At 42.1% G+C, this 17,055-nt stretch overlaps 1 protein-coding gene across 1 annotated transcript in view; it reads left to right on the top strand.

The window, feature by feature from the left end:
* Nucleotides 1–17,055, top strand: part of ALDH7A1 (aldehyde dehydrogenase 7 family member A1) — a 311,199-nt gene that overhangs the window by 108,427 nt on the left and 185,717 nt on the right. The window contains exon 6 of the mRNA XM_086961105.1: nucleotides 15,057–15,189. Coding sequence (XP_086817231.1) covers nucleotides 15,057–15,189 — 133 coding nt within the window. The remainder of the gene's footprint in view (nucleotides 1–15,056; nucleotides 15,190–17,055) is intronic.

Below are 17,055 nucleotides of genomic sequence, written 5' to 3'. Positions count from 1 at the left end.
AATTGTTAATACAGATTTGTGTGACTCTTGTTAAAAATGATACCATTCTTCCCCGTCTATGATTAGAAGTTTCAATATAATACTGTGGAAGGATAACAATAAATGACAAAGTAACTCTCCTCCTTAAAGGAAACCTATATATTTGTAAATATACACTGTTTACAAGTGAAACAGATTAGGACCGAGGTATATTGTAATAAGCGCATTTGCACAAATATTGCTAATTTTGCACATTTTGAGGCACTTTAAAGCACGATTTGCACTTTAAAAAGTCAGCACATAGCACTTTATATGGATCTATCCATTATTCCGAGGTTCCTAAATAGAAAAGGAAAAATTAGAATTTATGTTTAAAGACAACGGTTAGGAGATGTATATATTTGTAAATAAGACTTTTAATAGACGGATATGTATAATAGATATGTGTATTTTACCAGGATACTCTTTTACAAGGAAATTTATTTATAAATGGAGTCACACCCATTATTGAATCTGTATAAAATATTGTAAATACGAATCAGTTACAAATGTATTTTACATCTATTTAGAAATTTGAAATGCAAAACGGAGTTGGGTGCATTACATAGTATATTTTCTATGTCTACTAGTGAGTTTGCACAGGTGATTTGAGTTGACCACTTGCTTACACTTTAAAAGGTGTACCTTGCATAGAAAACGCTGTCATGTGATCAAGGCTCCGTTGAGCCGAAACGTCGGTGACTCTTTCTGCCAAATAAAGATCTTTGATGCACCTCGAGGTCCGTGTCCGGAGTCTGCTTGCTGGCTGTGCGAGCGCGCGAGCTAGGAGACAAACGGAGTGTAGGATATATAGATATATATATATATATATATATATATATATATATATATATTGAATGGAGGCTCTCAGAGCCCTTTTTTTTTTTAGGACGTTTGTGTCTGCAATAAATCTGCACTGAAATAGAGGCCACGGCTCCTGTGTGATTCCTTTTAATCTACTGGGAAAGGATTGCGCCGGACTATACGTGTGAGTAATTTGGGGGTGGCTACCCCAGCCGTGAGCCCGCCGAACCAGTGGCTTGGGTACAGCTACGAACTTTGTGCTCATATATATATATATATATATATATATATATATATATATATATATTGAATGGAGGCTCTCAGAGCCCTTTTTTATTTTTATTTTAAATAAAGAGGAGAGAGGAAACCTATAATGGTTTTATTATAGTCCCCTGGAAGCCCACACCCGGGCCCAAAATTACAAAACGGTGGGTGGGGGGGGGGGGAATTGGCAGAGTTGCACCTTTGCAAGACCTATTGGCTTTGCCAATGTATTTTAGCCATATTGTTCACCAGCGACAAAGTGTTGTGCCATAGAGTGGAATGCAGTAGAGTGTCGTGGCATAGAGTGGAATGGAGTGGCGTAGCTCAGAATGTTGAGGAAGGTGTGGTAGCGCATTGCCATTACAGACAACACATTTTCAACTGAAGTAACCATTACATTTGCACCCATATACTGGTTTTAGTGGATCACACAATAATGTGTGGAAGTGCGATTACCTAGTGTATTGATGTGATGTTTTGATCACATTAAAATAATTGTCTCCTCCACACTTCACAATTACAAAAAAGTGCTTAGTTCGTGATTTCCTAATTCTGAAATATTTGCACAGTTCATTTACAGACTTTTGAATTTTGCTGTGTGCTAGGAAAATAACATACTACATCCCTCTCCAGCACACCCCCTGGACCTGGCATGATTGTCACATAAATCCTCTTCATTTGAAGTCACAGTAAGAGAAGTAAACACTAACCTTCCTCGTAAGACCGAGCCAGACATTTGACCTCTGCCTTAAATTCACAGCAAATGTGACGAGATAAAAACCTAAATTGAAAAGCCTGTTTACTGAAAGCGAGCACTTGTGAAAGAAATAAGCAAACGGACTATTCTCCACGGAAGGGACAAAGACATGCTGGACAGCCTATAACCGATAAACCTAGCAAATAGCAAGCAATCAACTGTGAATTACAAAAGAGAAAGCCAATAGATAAGCAATGGATGGAATACATTTGATAGGGAGGTTTTTCCGATTTCCCCAAAAAGTCTTTACAAACCAGACCACTTTTTATGTCCGGTAGGCTTCGACCTAAAAGACTTGGTCTGCCAAGCTTACATAAGCAATATTAAATGTCATACATGGTTTTGGCAACCTCTGTTATATCATATACTATACTAGTTATATTTTTCCTTTCATACCCCATCTAATGAACATGTTTACCCTTGCTCCCTCCACACCCTCCTAGAAAGTTATAATGTTTCATCAAGTGTTTTGTTTAATCAGAGCAACACTAGCCTGCTACTGTTGAAGAGATGTGGGTTCACTTTTAGGGGCCTGCTTTATTATTTGTCAGTGTTATACCCCCTCGCCCCATGAGTTTCTGGGATGTGTATTGTTTCGACCTTCCCTTTCTTGTATTCTTTGCCATAAGGAGTCTGCAAAATGGAGTGTGCCATAAGAATCTGAGCAGTGATCCAATGCTCGGGTTAATTTAATTACAGTGGTCTGTTATCATCCTTTGCTATTCCTAAGAAAGCAATCCCCGGAGCATAAAAGCGCTAGCGATGGAAAGCGTTCTGAGGCCCCTGGCATCAACTCTTTGCACAGCCTGCACTTCGCTAGTGGCATATTTTCGCTTAACATTTTTCCATATCACCATGGTGGGCTAGCTGAGTCCTTTCAGTGCGTTTTAATAGTGCACTTCGTCAGCATAAGGAGCAGGTCTGCAAATCTGGTGTTTGCCTTGTCTGCCTTTGGCCTGAGGTTAACGCCTTAAGGCAATTTGTCATGTTCCCTCCCAGTGACTGTGTTGATAAGTAATCCCGCTTCTTCCCATTATAGTTTCAGTGCAGGTCAGCTTCAGGTCATATGGGAAAAATCTGACTGTTCCCCATACCCTCTGGGGAATAGAACATTTGTGATTGGGTTCATTGTTTCCATACATTTTGGAATCCTGTACGATCTGTGCATTTGGTTGAACGGACTATATTGCAGCCTGGCATTGCAGGAAACTTGTTGGGGGTATTGCAGAACCTTATTCTATTATTTGTTGAGGAGCACACATCTCAAATCCGCATCTCATTTCTTTCAAAGCGGATCCAAGAAAGTGTCCCAGTCTTCTAAGAGGCTCTGATGTTGCCATGTGACAGGACACCTCCCTTGGTATAGAGAGTGTGTAAGTAAGTGTGTGTCTGATTCACTATCACCAATCCCCCATTATTCCTGAACCCTTTCTAGGAGGGCCTTGTGTTGCAAAAAGTGACTAACCTATCGGAATGCCATATTTCTCTGACGGTACCTGCATGGCCTTCAACGTACCCTTATCAAAGAGTACTCAACTGTTTCTATTCTTTTTAAATGACATTTGACGTATTCCCACTAATCCTCAAGTATACATGGTGACCAAATTACACAGCAGGGGCTTCTGTGTTTTTGTACATGTAGTCACTCTACAGTGGCAGTGTAGTGCAACAGCTCCACACATGGGAATCCATTTTTCTTGGGCCTAGTGACTGCTAGTATCCAGTCGACGAGGGCTTGCAATGTGAAGTCCTGCATTGAGGATGCATCATGCAGTTAAGGTGATGCATCAGTTCCAAGGAGCTGTGAGGCTGTGGTATGAGACCTGCATTGTCGTGGAGGCTACAGTCACGGAGCAATGCGAGGGCCTGCATCAGGAAAGCTTCTCACAGATAGCCGTTCCGCTGGGGTTTATGCAAAGTCTTTTGTGAGAGAAGAACAGTCTCCGCAAAGGCGAAGCGTCCAATCTGAAGGCAATGTATCGAGCAGCAAAGATGATGCGCCGGCTTTGCTAGCGATACGCTGTGCAGCAGAGGGAATGCGTCTGTTATACTGGATCCACAGATGAGCTGGCAGACCACCTTTGGCTGACTTCTAAGGGTCCAGGACTGGGGTGACAGTTGTTGTAGCCTTCTGTCCCTGAAGCTCTAGTCAGGAGACCAGTCAACAAGCTCTTGGAGTCCCTTTGGTGTCCTGGTTTCAACAGATGCAAGTCTCACCCGGGCAAGAGGTCAGTAGGTCAGCACAGCAGGGGAGAGGTCCAGCAGAGTGGCAGTCCTCTCAGCAGTACAGCAGTCCTTCTGGGCACAGTATCCACAGGTCTAGAAGTGTATTGAGGAGGTGGTGTCTGAGGTATAATATTTATACCAGGTGCACTTCCTCTGGAAGGTGAGAATAGCTTCTAGATGTTTCCCTTTGAAGTCCCCAGGTGCCCTGCCTTCTCTGTCCTGGCTCCAGACTAACTACAATGGGTTGTTTGTCCAGAACCCTTTGTGTGGAGGCAGGACACCGCCTATTCAGGTGTAAGTAGGGCAGTGTCCAGCTCCTCCCTCCCATCCTGCCAGTGATGGCCCATCCAGGTACACCTAAGGCTGTTTAGGAGGAATATCTTCTAATCAGAAGGGGGGAGGTGGAAAGGAGGATCCTTTCAGTTTCCAAAAATATGTATACTAATCAAGAGAGAAAGGATCACTTGTCCTGTACAACCTTAGTTCTGCAGGAGTTACGGCCGGACGTCCCAAAGTAAGACCCTCATGCACGTGATGGGTATGATGGTATTCAAGCGGTATATCTTCGTTCTCCGCTGTACATGTCACGTGTGTGCATAATCATTTGGTCATTGAGTTATGCAGCCTCCACCAGGAGGTTCTTACCCAAGGTTGCAACAGTAGTGAGCCAGTGATAGGGGATCTTAAAAAGGCCCGGAAAACCAGATGAAAATATTTATTAGGTCTGGGTTCGGGTCTGAATAACTCTGTAAAAGTGCATCTTGTGATTTTTTGTGAGTCGTAGGTGCACTTCATCAGGACCGTTATGTGAATAACGTGGGGGGGAAAAGGGTAAAGTGCTCTCAAAAAAGTGATAAGAAAATAGGATTAGTTGACCTGTTTCCTTTTGATAAAGGTCTCAATGTACCTGAAACAGAAATAACACAGATTCTTTTAACATACAAGGGGGGGGGGGGAATTTACAAAGGGACATGCACCAAGCAGAATTCTGCTTAATGAGTCTATCTAATTAGTAGACTTCTTTCACAACTAGAAAATGGCAATACTTCATAAACCAACAGTATAACATGGCAATGTCAACTCTCTCATCTCACACTCCACAATCGTGCAGAGGGCTATAGCATGCTCAGAGATTGGTGTATCATGCATGTCTTTATCGTTTTTCAGGTGGTTCAAGAGACTACTATGCGGGTTGCCTTGGTCATGGTGCCCACCCAGTAATAGGTTGTGCAGTTGTAAAGTAAACCCGTAATAGTGTGTCTCATGTCGCTAAGTGAAGGTGTTTACTCAGGACTCATGTCTACACAATGAGGTGGAAACCTGGTGAACATATGCTGTGTTAGTGCCAATTCATCGTGTGACTGGCTAACAATGGTTCTGGTTAACTCAGAGATAGTTCGTTACCTTGCGCGTTTGTTAAACTCGCTCCAATCGGGTGGGGGGCTCGAGGTAGACTAAAGGTGGAAAACGGAGTACTTAAATTATTTTTGAACATTTGTGAAAAATACTTGCGGTTGGATTGCGTCTCGTGGATTTCCCCTCGCTACCTCTTGTGTCCGCTCCTCGCGTCTGTACTGTCGACGCTGCTCACTGCCACCCGGAAACGAAAAGTTCTGTTTCCGGGTTAGTTTTATGGGCGTTACAGTTCCGCGATTTTGGCGCGGTCGATTGGTCAATCTTCGTACTATGGAGACCTTAGTAAATATCTATGCGGCGACGTGTGAAATAATCGCTGGCAATATATTTTATGTCAGTAGTGTCTCATATTAATCACGTACATACACAAATGCAGTGAGTTTTTTTATGTTACTAAATACTGATTTTATCACCCATCGGTATTGTGCTTGCAAGTGATGAAGTTCTTAATTGGCCGAACACTAATATAGTATGCCCGGATGAGGCAATGTTCATAAGCTGATCCTAAATAGGATATAGGCTAGGTGTATATTAGAAAAGTACATGGGACTGATAGATAATATGAATGAAATACAGTTTGTAATTGTCTCATAGTCCATATTGGTGAAACTCTTGGGTTTAGAGGATCTTTTTTAGAATACTGCTGTGTACTGAATTTGGGAATATGTTCTAATGGTCGGTCACATATTGTGGACCCACATTACTTTTTTGGGAGATACTGTTCAGTTTTGAGAGATGTTACTGAGTTGGGTATCAATGTGATGACCTGAGATGTAATGGTTTTACTCATCTTTTTGATAGACTGAGCCACGGAATGCTGTCATTCAGTCCTTCACGGTCGGTTCCAAGTCTGTGTACCCATCTTTGCTCCTTTTCAAAAAGGATTTTCTCCGCATTTTTGTCTTTTCTGGGTAGGGTCTCGAGGATAACCCAATTCAGATCTTGTATTGTGTGGCCCTTTTCCAAGAAGTGATTGGCCATTTTTGTGGTACTCTTTTTGCACTTTACATTGCTTCTGTGCTCGCAAAGTCTTTGTTTCGCTTTTCTGCAGGGCATGCCAACATATCTGTCATGCCAACATATCAGTCTTACCCTTCAGGAAAGACTGATCTGCCGCTTTTCTGCAGGTCATGCCAACATATCTGTCATGCCAACATATCAGTCTTACCCTTCAGGAAAGACTGGTCTGCCATTTCTTGGAAATGTACCAGGGACTATATAGTCCTAATTATAAAAACTGCCACTAGACTAACTGATGAACTAACAGTAAAAATAGAAATTTTAGAAACAAAATTAAACAATACTGTAAACATCACAATATACAAAACCAGATTGGAGGAAATCAATAAAGAAATGAGTGACACTCAAGAATATTTAACACAAACAAAACTACAGAAATTGGCGAAAGAACTCAAGAAGTTTTCTCTGGAGAAAGTACACCCTTATTGTAGCAAAGACTACAAGACGGATGATAACACCTCCAGCTATGGATCCAACAGCGGTGCTTCTAGCACTGGTTCAGACCAAGGGGCAGATGAACAAAATTATCCCAATAGAAATCACTATCAAAATAAGAGAGGGAACCGACGAGGACGCAATTTCTGGCGCCCCCGTTCTTCCAAATGAACAACCAAAGAATACCTTTTCAGCCGTTCAACCCTCAATTCCAAGGGTGGATGAATCCCTACTTTCAAGGTCCCCAAATCATGAACCACCAGATTCAACATCAAGGAGGCCAAAATTTCCAACAGCGGGTCCCTTTTTTAGGGAACGGCCCAGCAACACAAAGAACGCGAAGGAGGGGAGTAACCTGGTCCGATCAAACCAGACGGGTACAAACGAGGAGCGTAACGAGAGCCAAAACTGGAACAACCACGAATCCCTCATCGTGAACCTGACGAAGAAGATTCTAACAAAGGATGAAGAAAGCGTACTAAACAAGGGACTAGGATATGTTCCTACACCTAAACTAGACCTGTTTAAAACAAAATGTGAAGTGGCAGAATTTTGTCGGAAGCTAAAATTGAAAGCCTTCTTCAAGGGAGAACCTCCTCCGACCAAGGAAGGAGACACCATTCTCAGAAACAAGTCAGCCTTCTGCCCTCTAAATTTTCAGGTCCCAATTGAAATTCAAACATTCGAACAAGCGACTTTCAAAGCAATTGATGACCTCAAAAACGGACTACCCAAACCTTTCCAGAACATAACAAAATCAGAACAACAAGCATTGGACATTTTGAAAACAGACCAAAGTATAGTTATAAAACCAGCCGACAAAGGCGGAGGAATAGTTCTACTCACGGCTGAAGGATACGACCAACAATGCATGAGTCTACTCTCTGACGATAAATTCTACAAAATCCTGAATGTAGATCCAACACTGAGACTACAGAGAACCATCATGATGATGGTAGAAGGAGAGACTAACAATTGGATCACAAAAAAAGGAGACTACCTTGTGACCATGACACCTCGAACTCCCTACTTCTACTCATTACCAAAGACACACAAAGGCCGAGTACCACCACCTGGTCGACCTATTGTGTCTGGTATAGGGTCCATTTTAGAACCCCTCTGAGTTTGCAGATCAATACCTGAGACCATTGGTCCAAAAGACCCCCACATATTTAAAGGATACCAGAGACCTTTTAAATCAACTACAAGACATTGAATACTGCCCTGACACGATGCTCCTGGCCAGGTTTGATGTGGAGAGCCTCTATACGAGCCTTCCGCAAGAGAAAACCATGGTCACCCTTGAAAGCATACTTTTTAACTCTGTCTGGACTTACAAAACTCCCAGACACTTCATATTGGAATGTTGCCGGCTGGCACTTATGGAAAACTTTTTCCAATACAAAGATACCCTGTACTTGCAATGCCATGGGACATCCATGGGCAGTACTTTTGCCCCGAGCGTGGCTGGACTTTATGTCAGTACTTTTGAGGACCAACATATCCTAAATGAGACTAACAACCCTTATCGTCATCATATACTGTTCTGGAAACGGTATATAGATGACATTTTGGTCATCTGGCAAGGAGACCAAAATAGTCTATTGCAATTTCACACATGGCTCAACCAAAGAGATGAATGCTTGATGTTCACCTATTGCTCAGACCGTAAAAGCATCGACTTCCTGGACATAACCATCTACGCTGAGAATGACACCTTAAAAACCCGAACTTTCTTCAAAACGACTGCAAAAAATAGTCTCCTCTCGTACAACAGTTTTCACCCCCGCCCACTGAGGGAAAACTTACCATGCAGCCAATTCCTCAGGCTAAGGCGTAATTGCAGTAACATCAATGAATACAAAACACAAGCCAGCGATCTGTGTAGAAAATTGGAAGCCCGGGATTATCAGAGGAAAGTCATAAATAAATGCCAAAAACGGGCGAGAAACCAGAACAGAGAATCTCACCTAGAATCAGCACCGAAACCCCCAACAGAGGAAATCCTCACATGTGTCACTACATACAGCGCTGTGACCAATAATATAAAAAAGATAATAAACAAGAATTGGTCTATCTTAACAACATTTGCGAATAAAAGGAGTCGTAATCTGAAAGATATCTTGGTCCACACAAGACCCGCTCCAAAAACAGTCAGAGAACCAATAAATGTGTGGGGAGCCCCTCAAGTTACAGGACACTACCCATGTGGCTCGTGCTCCGTGTGTAGCCTTGCAAAACCCACGAAAGAACTCCAACTATTGCCAGATTTCAAATGGACTCTACGGAGCCAAACAAATTGCAATACTAGTCATGTAATTGACATGATTACGTGCCCCTGTCATCTCAGATATGTTGGCATGACCTGCAGAAAAGCGAAACAAAGACTTTGCGAGCACAGAAGCAATGTAAAGTGCAAAAAGAGTACCACAAAAATGGCCAATCACTTCTTGGAAAAGGGCCACGCAATACAAGATCTGAATTGGGTTATCCTCGAGACCCTACCCAGAAAAGACAAAAATGCGGAGAAAATCCTTTTTGAAAAGGAGCAAAGATGGGTACACAGACTTGGAACCGACTGTGAAGGACTGAATGACAGCATTCCGTGGCTCAGTCTATCAAAAAGATGAGTAAAACCATTACATCTCAGGTCATCACATTGATACCCAACTCAGTAACCTCTCTCAAAACTGAACAGTATCTCCCAAAAAAGTAATGTGGGTCCACAATATGTGACCGACCATTAGAACATATTCCCAAATTCAGTACACAGCAGTATTCTAAAAAAGATCCTCTAAACCCAAGAGTTTCACCAATATGGACTATGAGACAATTACAAACTGTATTTCATTCATATTATCTATCAGTCCCATGTACTTTTCTAATATACACCTAGCCTATATCCTATTTGGGATCAGCTTATGAACATTGCCTCATCCGGGCATACTATATTAGTGTTCGTGCCAATTAAGAACTTCATCACTTGCAAGCACAATACCGATGGGTGATAAAATCAGTATTTGGTAACATAAAAAAACTCACTGCATTTGTGTATGTACGTGATTAATATGAGACACTACAGACCTATAATATATTGCCAGCGATTATTTCACACGTCGCCGCATAGATATCTACTAATGTCTCCATAGTAACGAAGATTGACCAATCGACCGCGCCAACATCGCGGAACTGTAACGCCCATAAAACTAACCCGGAAACAGAACTTTTCGTTTCCGGGTGGCAGTGAGCAGCGTCGACAGTACAGACGTGAGAAGCGGACACAAGAGGTAGCGAGGGGAAATCCACGAGACGCAATCCAACCGCAAGTATTTTTCACAAATGTTCAAAAATAATTTAAGTACTCCGTGTGCCACCTTTAGTCTACCTCGAGCCCCCCACCCGATTGGAGCGAGTTTAACAAACACGCAAGGTAACGAACTATCTCTGAGTTAACCGGAACCATTGTTAGCCAGTCACACGATGAATTGGCACTAACACAGCATATGTTCTCCAGGTTTCCACCTCATTGTGTAGACACGAGTCCTGAGTAAACACCTTCACTTAGCGACATGAGACACACTATTACGGGTTTACTTTACAACTGCACAACCTATTACTGGGTGGGCACCATGAACAAGGCAACCCGCATAGTAGTCTCTTGAACCACCTGAAAAACGATAAAGACATGCATGATACACCAATCTCTGAGCATGCTATAGCCCTCTGCACGATTGTGAAGTGTGAGATGTGAGAGTTGACATTGCCATGTTATACTGTTGGTTTATGAAGTATTGCCATTTTCTAGTTGTGAAAGAAGTCTACTAAGTAGATAGACTCATTAAGCAGAATTCTGCTTGGTACATGTCCCTTTGTAAATCCCCCCCCCCCCCTTGTATGTTAAAAGAATCTGTGTTATTTCTGTTTCAGGTACATTGAGACCTTTATCAAAAGGAAACAGGTCAACTAATCCTATTTTCTTATCACTTTTTTGAGAGCACTTTACCCTTTTTCCCCCCACGTTATTCACATAACGGTCCTGATGAATGCCCGTAAGTCCTAACTTAGGCAGACAAGGCAGAAACATGTCGACCAATTTTTATTCCCCCCTCACAATTTTTTAATCTACTACTCTAAGTGCACCTACGACTCATAAAAAATCACAAGATGCACTTTTACAGAGTTATTCAGACCCGAACCCAGACCTAATAAATATTTTCATCTGGTTTTCCGGGCCTTTTTAACCCCTTCGCTGCTGGCCCGTTTCCGCCGCTGTGCGGTAAACAAATGAACAGGGGCGGGCCATGATGAACCCCAGCCGTCATCAGCACACGAGCACCGTAGTGCATGGCGGCTGGGGTTCGTCATCAGCATGCAAGGGGTTAAGATCCCCTATCACTGGCTCACTACTGTTGCAACCTTGGGTAAGAACCTCCTGGTGGAGGCTGCATAACTCAATGACCTAATGATTATGCACACACGTGACATGTACAGCGGAGAACCAAGATATACCGCTTGAATACCATCATACCCATCACGTGCATGAGGACGTCCGGCCGTAACTCCTGCAGACCTAATGTTGTACAGGACAAGTGATCCTTTCTCTCTTGATTAGTATACATGTTTAGGAGGAATACTCAAAGCCTAGCTGTCAGCTACAGCCAGTCATGTGATACATGGACAGGCTACAGGCTCTACATTGTTAAGACCGGAAAATGGCAGCTTTCTAAAAAGTGTCTTTTTCAAAATTGTAATTTAAAAACCAATGTACTTCTTGACTTTTGTGTGATCCCTATGCACATGCCTTCCCGTAGGGGCAATGGAGTCTGTCTGTCTTTTCTGGTTCTGTAAAGAAGTGCGATCTCAGATCATGGATTATTTTAAGCTTTATTGGAAATATTTCACATTCAAGTTTTTGGACTTTTCTTTACTCCCATAAAACTCTCCTGTGTCTGCTGTACAGCATTTGTGTCGTCAGGGAAAATCATAACCTTACTGCATTTGAAAAGGTACTGCCTTGCTGATCGTGTTCTATACATCTCATCTTGGTCCTGGTATTTTAGTATTTTTGCCCTCCACAACGAAACATCTGGACAGTCCCCTTGGGGGGACTTTAGAACTCCGCCTTGTCTTAATATAGTTTTGAGGATCTCGACCCTCAGACCCTCTATCGTGCCTACTATGCTTGAGTTGTTGCAATATGCCCTTCCTTTTGCATACCCCGCCCTATTCTCTAGGATGTCTAAACAGTCTTCCTTTTCTCTTGTTGTCTTCTCAAGCTCATCTCTGCAGGGTTGCAGTGACTCCAGCATCAGCTCATTCTGCTTGACGCACTTTGTAGCTTGTGTTTGTCAGCCTAGAGGAGGCTCACATCCAGTCCAACTTTGTCGATTTTAAATTCGGGCAGGGGTTTGTGGATCTGTCTGTGTAGGGGACTGACAGCCTGGAAGGGGCCTTTGAGTTGACTGCACCCTGGTGTATCCCCTGCTCGAGTGAACCACCATCTCCAGAGCTGTGAGCCCCTTGATAAGTGTTTCTGTATTCACCACCTTGTGTAGCCTTTCTCGCGATTTCCGAAATACTCTTCATTGTGAGGGCCCCTCTTGATGATAGACAGTAGTGACAGAGTGGCGGGATGTGCCCTTTTCCCACTAGGAGATCTTCAACTGTATGTGAATGACTAATGGATCTATTTTTTGCCCGGGGAGCTTGGCTACTGGCTCTGCTAGAGCTGCGTGGCTTACCTTCTTGTCGCCATAGTAAAGACTTTGCACTTTCCAACTTGCCCATGGAGTGCTCCTAGTTCAAGTGGAATGTTGGTGCAGCAATTATGGATCACTGTTGAGACATTTCTGAATCTGGCACCATACAGTTATCCTCGTTACTGGGGGATTCACTGGGTCAACTAGCGGCGTTTGTTTCACCAAACTTCCCACTGCCTGCCACCAAGCCATCCATGCCCATAAGTTAGCCCATCCTGTGGATGTTGCAGGATGCACTCCTGACACAAAGGAAGCTGAAGGAAATGTGGCTGTCCTGATGGGCTGTTATGCCGCACCCCCAGACAAGAATGTCTTGCTTTAATTATTGTAAGTCAGTCTTGATGGGAATGAGGCCTCGCAGTTTTATTTTTATTCATCCATCCAAACATTTTTTGCTAAGCAACTCAAACTTGTCCCCATATCGATGTTAGTCTTTCTGTTTCTCTGGAACAAACCGTGTTTAGTTTTAAAGGGGTCATCTTGGTATTACTCAGGTACTCTAGGATCATTGTGGGTTAGCATTCCAGTGCTCTGGGCTAAGGGTGGCATTAAGGAATCTCGGATGTTTGGGAGATGCAAAGGAAATTTGTTGTTTCGAGGGAGGCAAGTGGTAGGAGAGATAAAAATGTATCCATAATTTACATCCTAGCTGTTAAATTCCTGATTAATACACATTATCTTCCATATAGTTCAAAGTATCAGTCAACTAGTTGATAGCAGTCACAACAGCAATATCCTACTGTCTAATTTGCAGAGCTGATCTGTAAATGTTGGTCTTCACTTTGCACCAACACTGGTTTGATTCAGAATAAAGAATCAATGCTCAGGTTTACTTTGTGTTCTCCAAAAACGTTTTATGTAGGGTATTAGTCCATTGACCACAGTGTACAAATTCGTACTCTGCCTTCCTTCATGATTCCCTCAATGGAAAATTGTGTTCAATTCTGCTGTAAGCAAATGTAGTTGACAAAGATTCATAGATTTAACAGCATTGTGCAAAGATCCTACAGTGACCAGTATATAAACAATATCAATTAACAGAACTTGTTGCAGAGTGTCATTGAGAGAACATGTGACGCAACAAAGCAATCATGTCGAAGAAGCATTATTACAGGATAGTAATTTTTATCCACTGTGGCTTCATATGAATGTGTTTGAGGTAGTTAGTCTTAATGTCTTTATATGTACCCCTCCGGTATTACATTGGCAAAAAGTGCTTTTAGATTGATTCATTTTTGGCACCACTATCGTCAGAAATGTAGCAAAGGATTAAGTTGAACTTTTTGGAGCCAGCGTTTATTGGCTACTTGGCTTAGTTGAAAACTGATATATTTAAGATTTGGGTTGCCAAAGCTTTCCCTTCAATCTGGTTATTGAAATAAATGTGTGTTTATGCTTTTATTGCTGGTGGCTTAAAATGGAGAAAGGTCCCTTACAAATTGCACTTAGAGTTAACTAAAGATTTGACGTGGAGTTGAATGGAGAAATTGCAATTGAGATTTAGTTTGTGATATTAAAGATCTATAGAATGCTTAACCTGTGTATTGTATAATGTATATCATCTTCAGTCATGTTCGGGTTTCTTCATCCACCTAAGACTTAACTCTTTTTAGCTCCAGCACTCCCTGCATTGAAACATTTGTAGAATTTGTGTTATGTTAATGAGGATGAATATGATTGAATGTACGTGATTTCTGGTAGTTTTGCATAAATAATTACCACTAAGTTGTTCCCATTTTCAGGCAACTTGAGAAAATAAAATGTTTGCATTGGGAAGTACGAGTGACATTTGTTTTCCGCTCTGAATCTGCAGGAGCTGAATAGAGCTGCTCCCTCATACAGAAATGACTGATCTGGTACGGAGTTAGTTTCTGCTGGCACATGGCTTTATTTAGTCCTTGATTGGTGCCCCACCAAAAGGGTAGAAATCTTCACCCTAGCAGAATGCTGCATGCCGTATTTTGCAGTTCCCATCTGCTTGGAGGGGATCTCCTTCCTGTGATAGGAACCACTGCAGCAGCAGCTCCCTTCACCACAGTGAACCTAGCTAAGTAGGTACCATGTTTAAAGCGCCTGCTCTACAGTTCTTTCTTAGCTTCACTAATGGTAAGCTAGTAGTTTCCCCAACTCAAAGTAGAGTTTGAAAACTTCAGTTTTGGCCGATAGGAGGGCCTCCATTTTTTCAGCATCTCTTGCTCCTCCAAACCCTTTATAAGGCCCATATTCTCTGTATTTGTACCAATGGGAGTGTTGCACATGACTGCCATTTAGGAGTTTTAGTTTCACTCCTAATTTGTTGAGCGAGACATTGACAACACTAGCCATCTGACTCTTTCCACTCTCTCTTCCTGTTCCAGGACCTGGTCATGCTTTAATAGAACAGTGGAACCCTGTGGGGCTGGTTGGCATCATCACTGCATTCAACTTTCCTGTTGCAGTCTATGGTTGGAACAATGCCCTTGCTTTGATCTGCGGGAATGTATGTCTCTGGTAAGATGCGACGCTTCAGTCCCAGATGTGTCATCATTTAAGAGATGTGAAATTACCTGACCACGGGAACATGTAATTTTAGATGTTATGTGACCTACCTCTTTATCTGAACTAATTAACCTATTTGTTCAACGAAATGCTTCAAAACCCATTGGCGAATTATTTTCTATAGTTTCGAAGGAAAAACCTATATCCTACGAGAGAAGCTAAGTGCGTATTAGAAAATGTAACAAATATGTTGAAAAAAATCTGGTGGTATTCAACCAGTTCTTTGCCAGCTATATATCTTACAGTTTACAGTGATTGTCCGTGCTCTGAAAAAACCCTAGATTGACAGCTCTGTGGACATTTTGGTAACCTAATAAGAACTATCCCAACAACAATACTGCACACTGCCTTGGAAGGGATCAGCAGAACGAAAATTCCATATATTACTTCCATGCAGTGCTAAAAGGGTGAGAAAGTGATAGCTCATTTGGAAGCACATTGCCTCCTGTTGCAGAAACGGGTAGAACCTGGGCGGCAGTGCTGCATTCCTTAGAGCAGCACAGTCCCAGTTTACGTTAACTCTGTCTGGGGTGTGTCAGTCAGTAGGTGGAAATAGTGTGAAATTACTTTCAATTCATCAATAACACCCTTGTCAAGATAAACTAACAAGTTCCACTGAAGTGTGTTTATGAAGGTAGTTTTTAGTCATGATCTAATTTTTCATGGGAAAGAGATTTTCAGCACATTTCAAATTTGCCTCGTGGCAGTTTCTTTCCCCAACTAAAGCTTGTTGTAGAAGAACATATTTTACTGGGAGGTCAGCAATAGTCCCATCAGGAGAACTTGATTTTAAAATTTATATAGCGCTCGAATGCCCGCGGGTGTCTAGGCGCTGCAACGTAGGAGTCTGCCAGAAATGAGCAGTAGGAGGTAATATTTAGTTTGAGAAAAGCCAAGTTTTCAGTGCTTTTCTAAAGGAGAAGAAGTCCACTAATACCTCTTATCCCTTTATGATACAAATATATTTGGTAATGATGAATCTTCACCATGTAGGTAGTTCATATTAGGGCTAGAGTGATATTGTTAGTTATTAAAAGTGTCCATGTTACCTTCCAATACATTATAGGAACCAATAACCTCTTGGTGCCGGGTTCTATAACATTTACTTTCGTGATTTGTTTCATGCTTTTGAAGACTATTGTTGCTCAGGTGTGGCCTTTCTCTCAATATATAAAATAAACATTAGTTTTTCAGATTCATTATCATCTGGCATACTCTTAAACTCCATTATTAGGAAGGGTGAGAGAGGGTGAGAAAGATGGGAGACATTTGACCTTCTCCTTGTTCTTCCCCATCAGCAGTCTGTATTGGTCTTAATAAATGTGCATAAATTGGTCTTGGGAGGTAAAGGAAATATACTTCCTGCTGTTAACTGTTGATTGATAAGTGGGACCTATGCCCCTCCTCTGTTGCATGTAAGGGAGCTACTCTACCTCAAGTCACAATGGAAAGCTGGGTGACCAAAAGCAAACGCCATAGCAAGTTGGCAGAAATGCCATTGGGCTGTGTGCAGTAGGTTTTTCAACCAAATACACATCGGTTTGGAAGCAGTAAGTTTTCAACCACCGCACATGAGAATTCAGTTTTTTATGGAATTGGTATATGGGGAATGAAAAAAAGAGTGCCTCTCCTTATGAACACTAGTAGATAAGAGAACAGATGTGAGGTTAATATGGGATTGGGACTTCATTTTGCTCTGCAATCTATTTGAATCCAGTCTTGGTAATAACGTTGAACACAAGTTAAGCAGAGTGCATTAGTTTGGTTTACAAACTTCCATCATATTTTTGCATAATGGCCAGTCGTTGGATTTGTGGG

This window comes from Lissotriton vulgaris, chromosome 3_1 (assembly GCF_964263255.1).
Source record: "Lissotriton vulgaris chromosome 3_1, aLisVul1.2, whole genome shotgun sequence".
Classification (NCBI taxonomy): domain Eukaryota; kingdom Metazoa; phylum Chordata; class Amphibia; order Caudata; family Salamandridae; genus Lissotriton; species Lissotriton vulgaris.
Note: the sequence above shows the minus strand (reverse complement) of the source record. Positions and strands in the feature narration are given on the sequence as shown.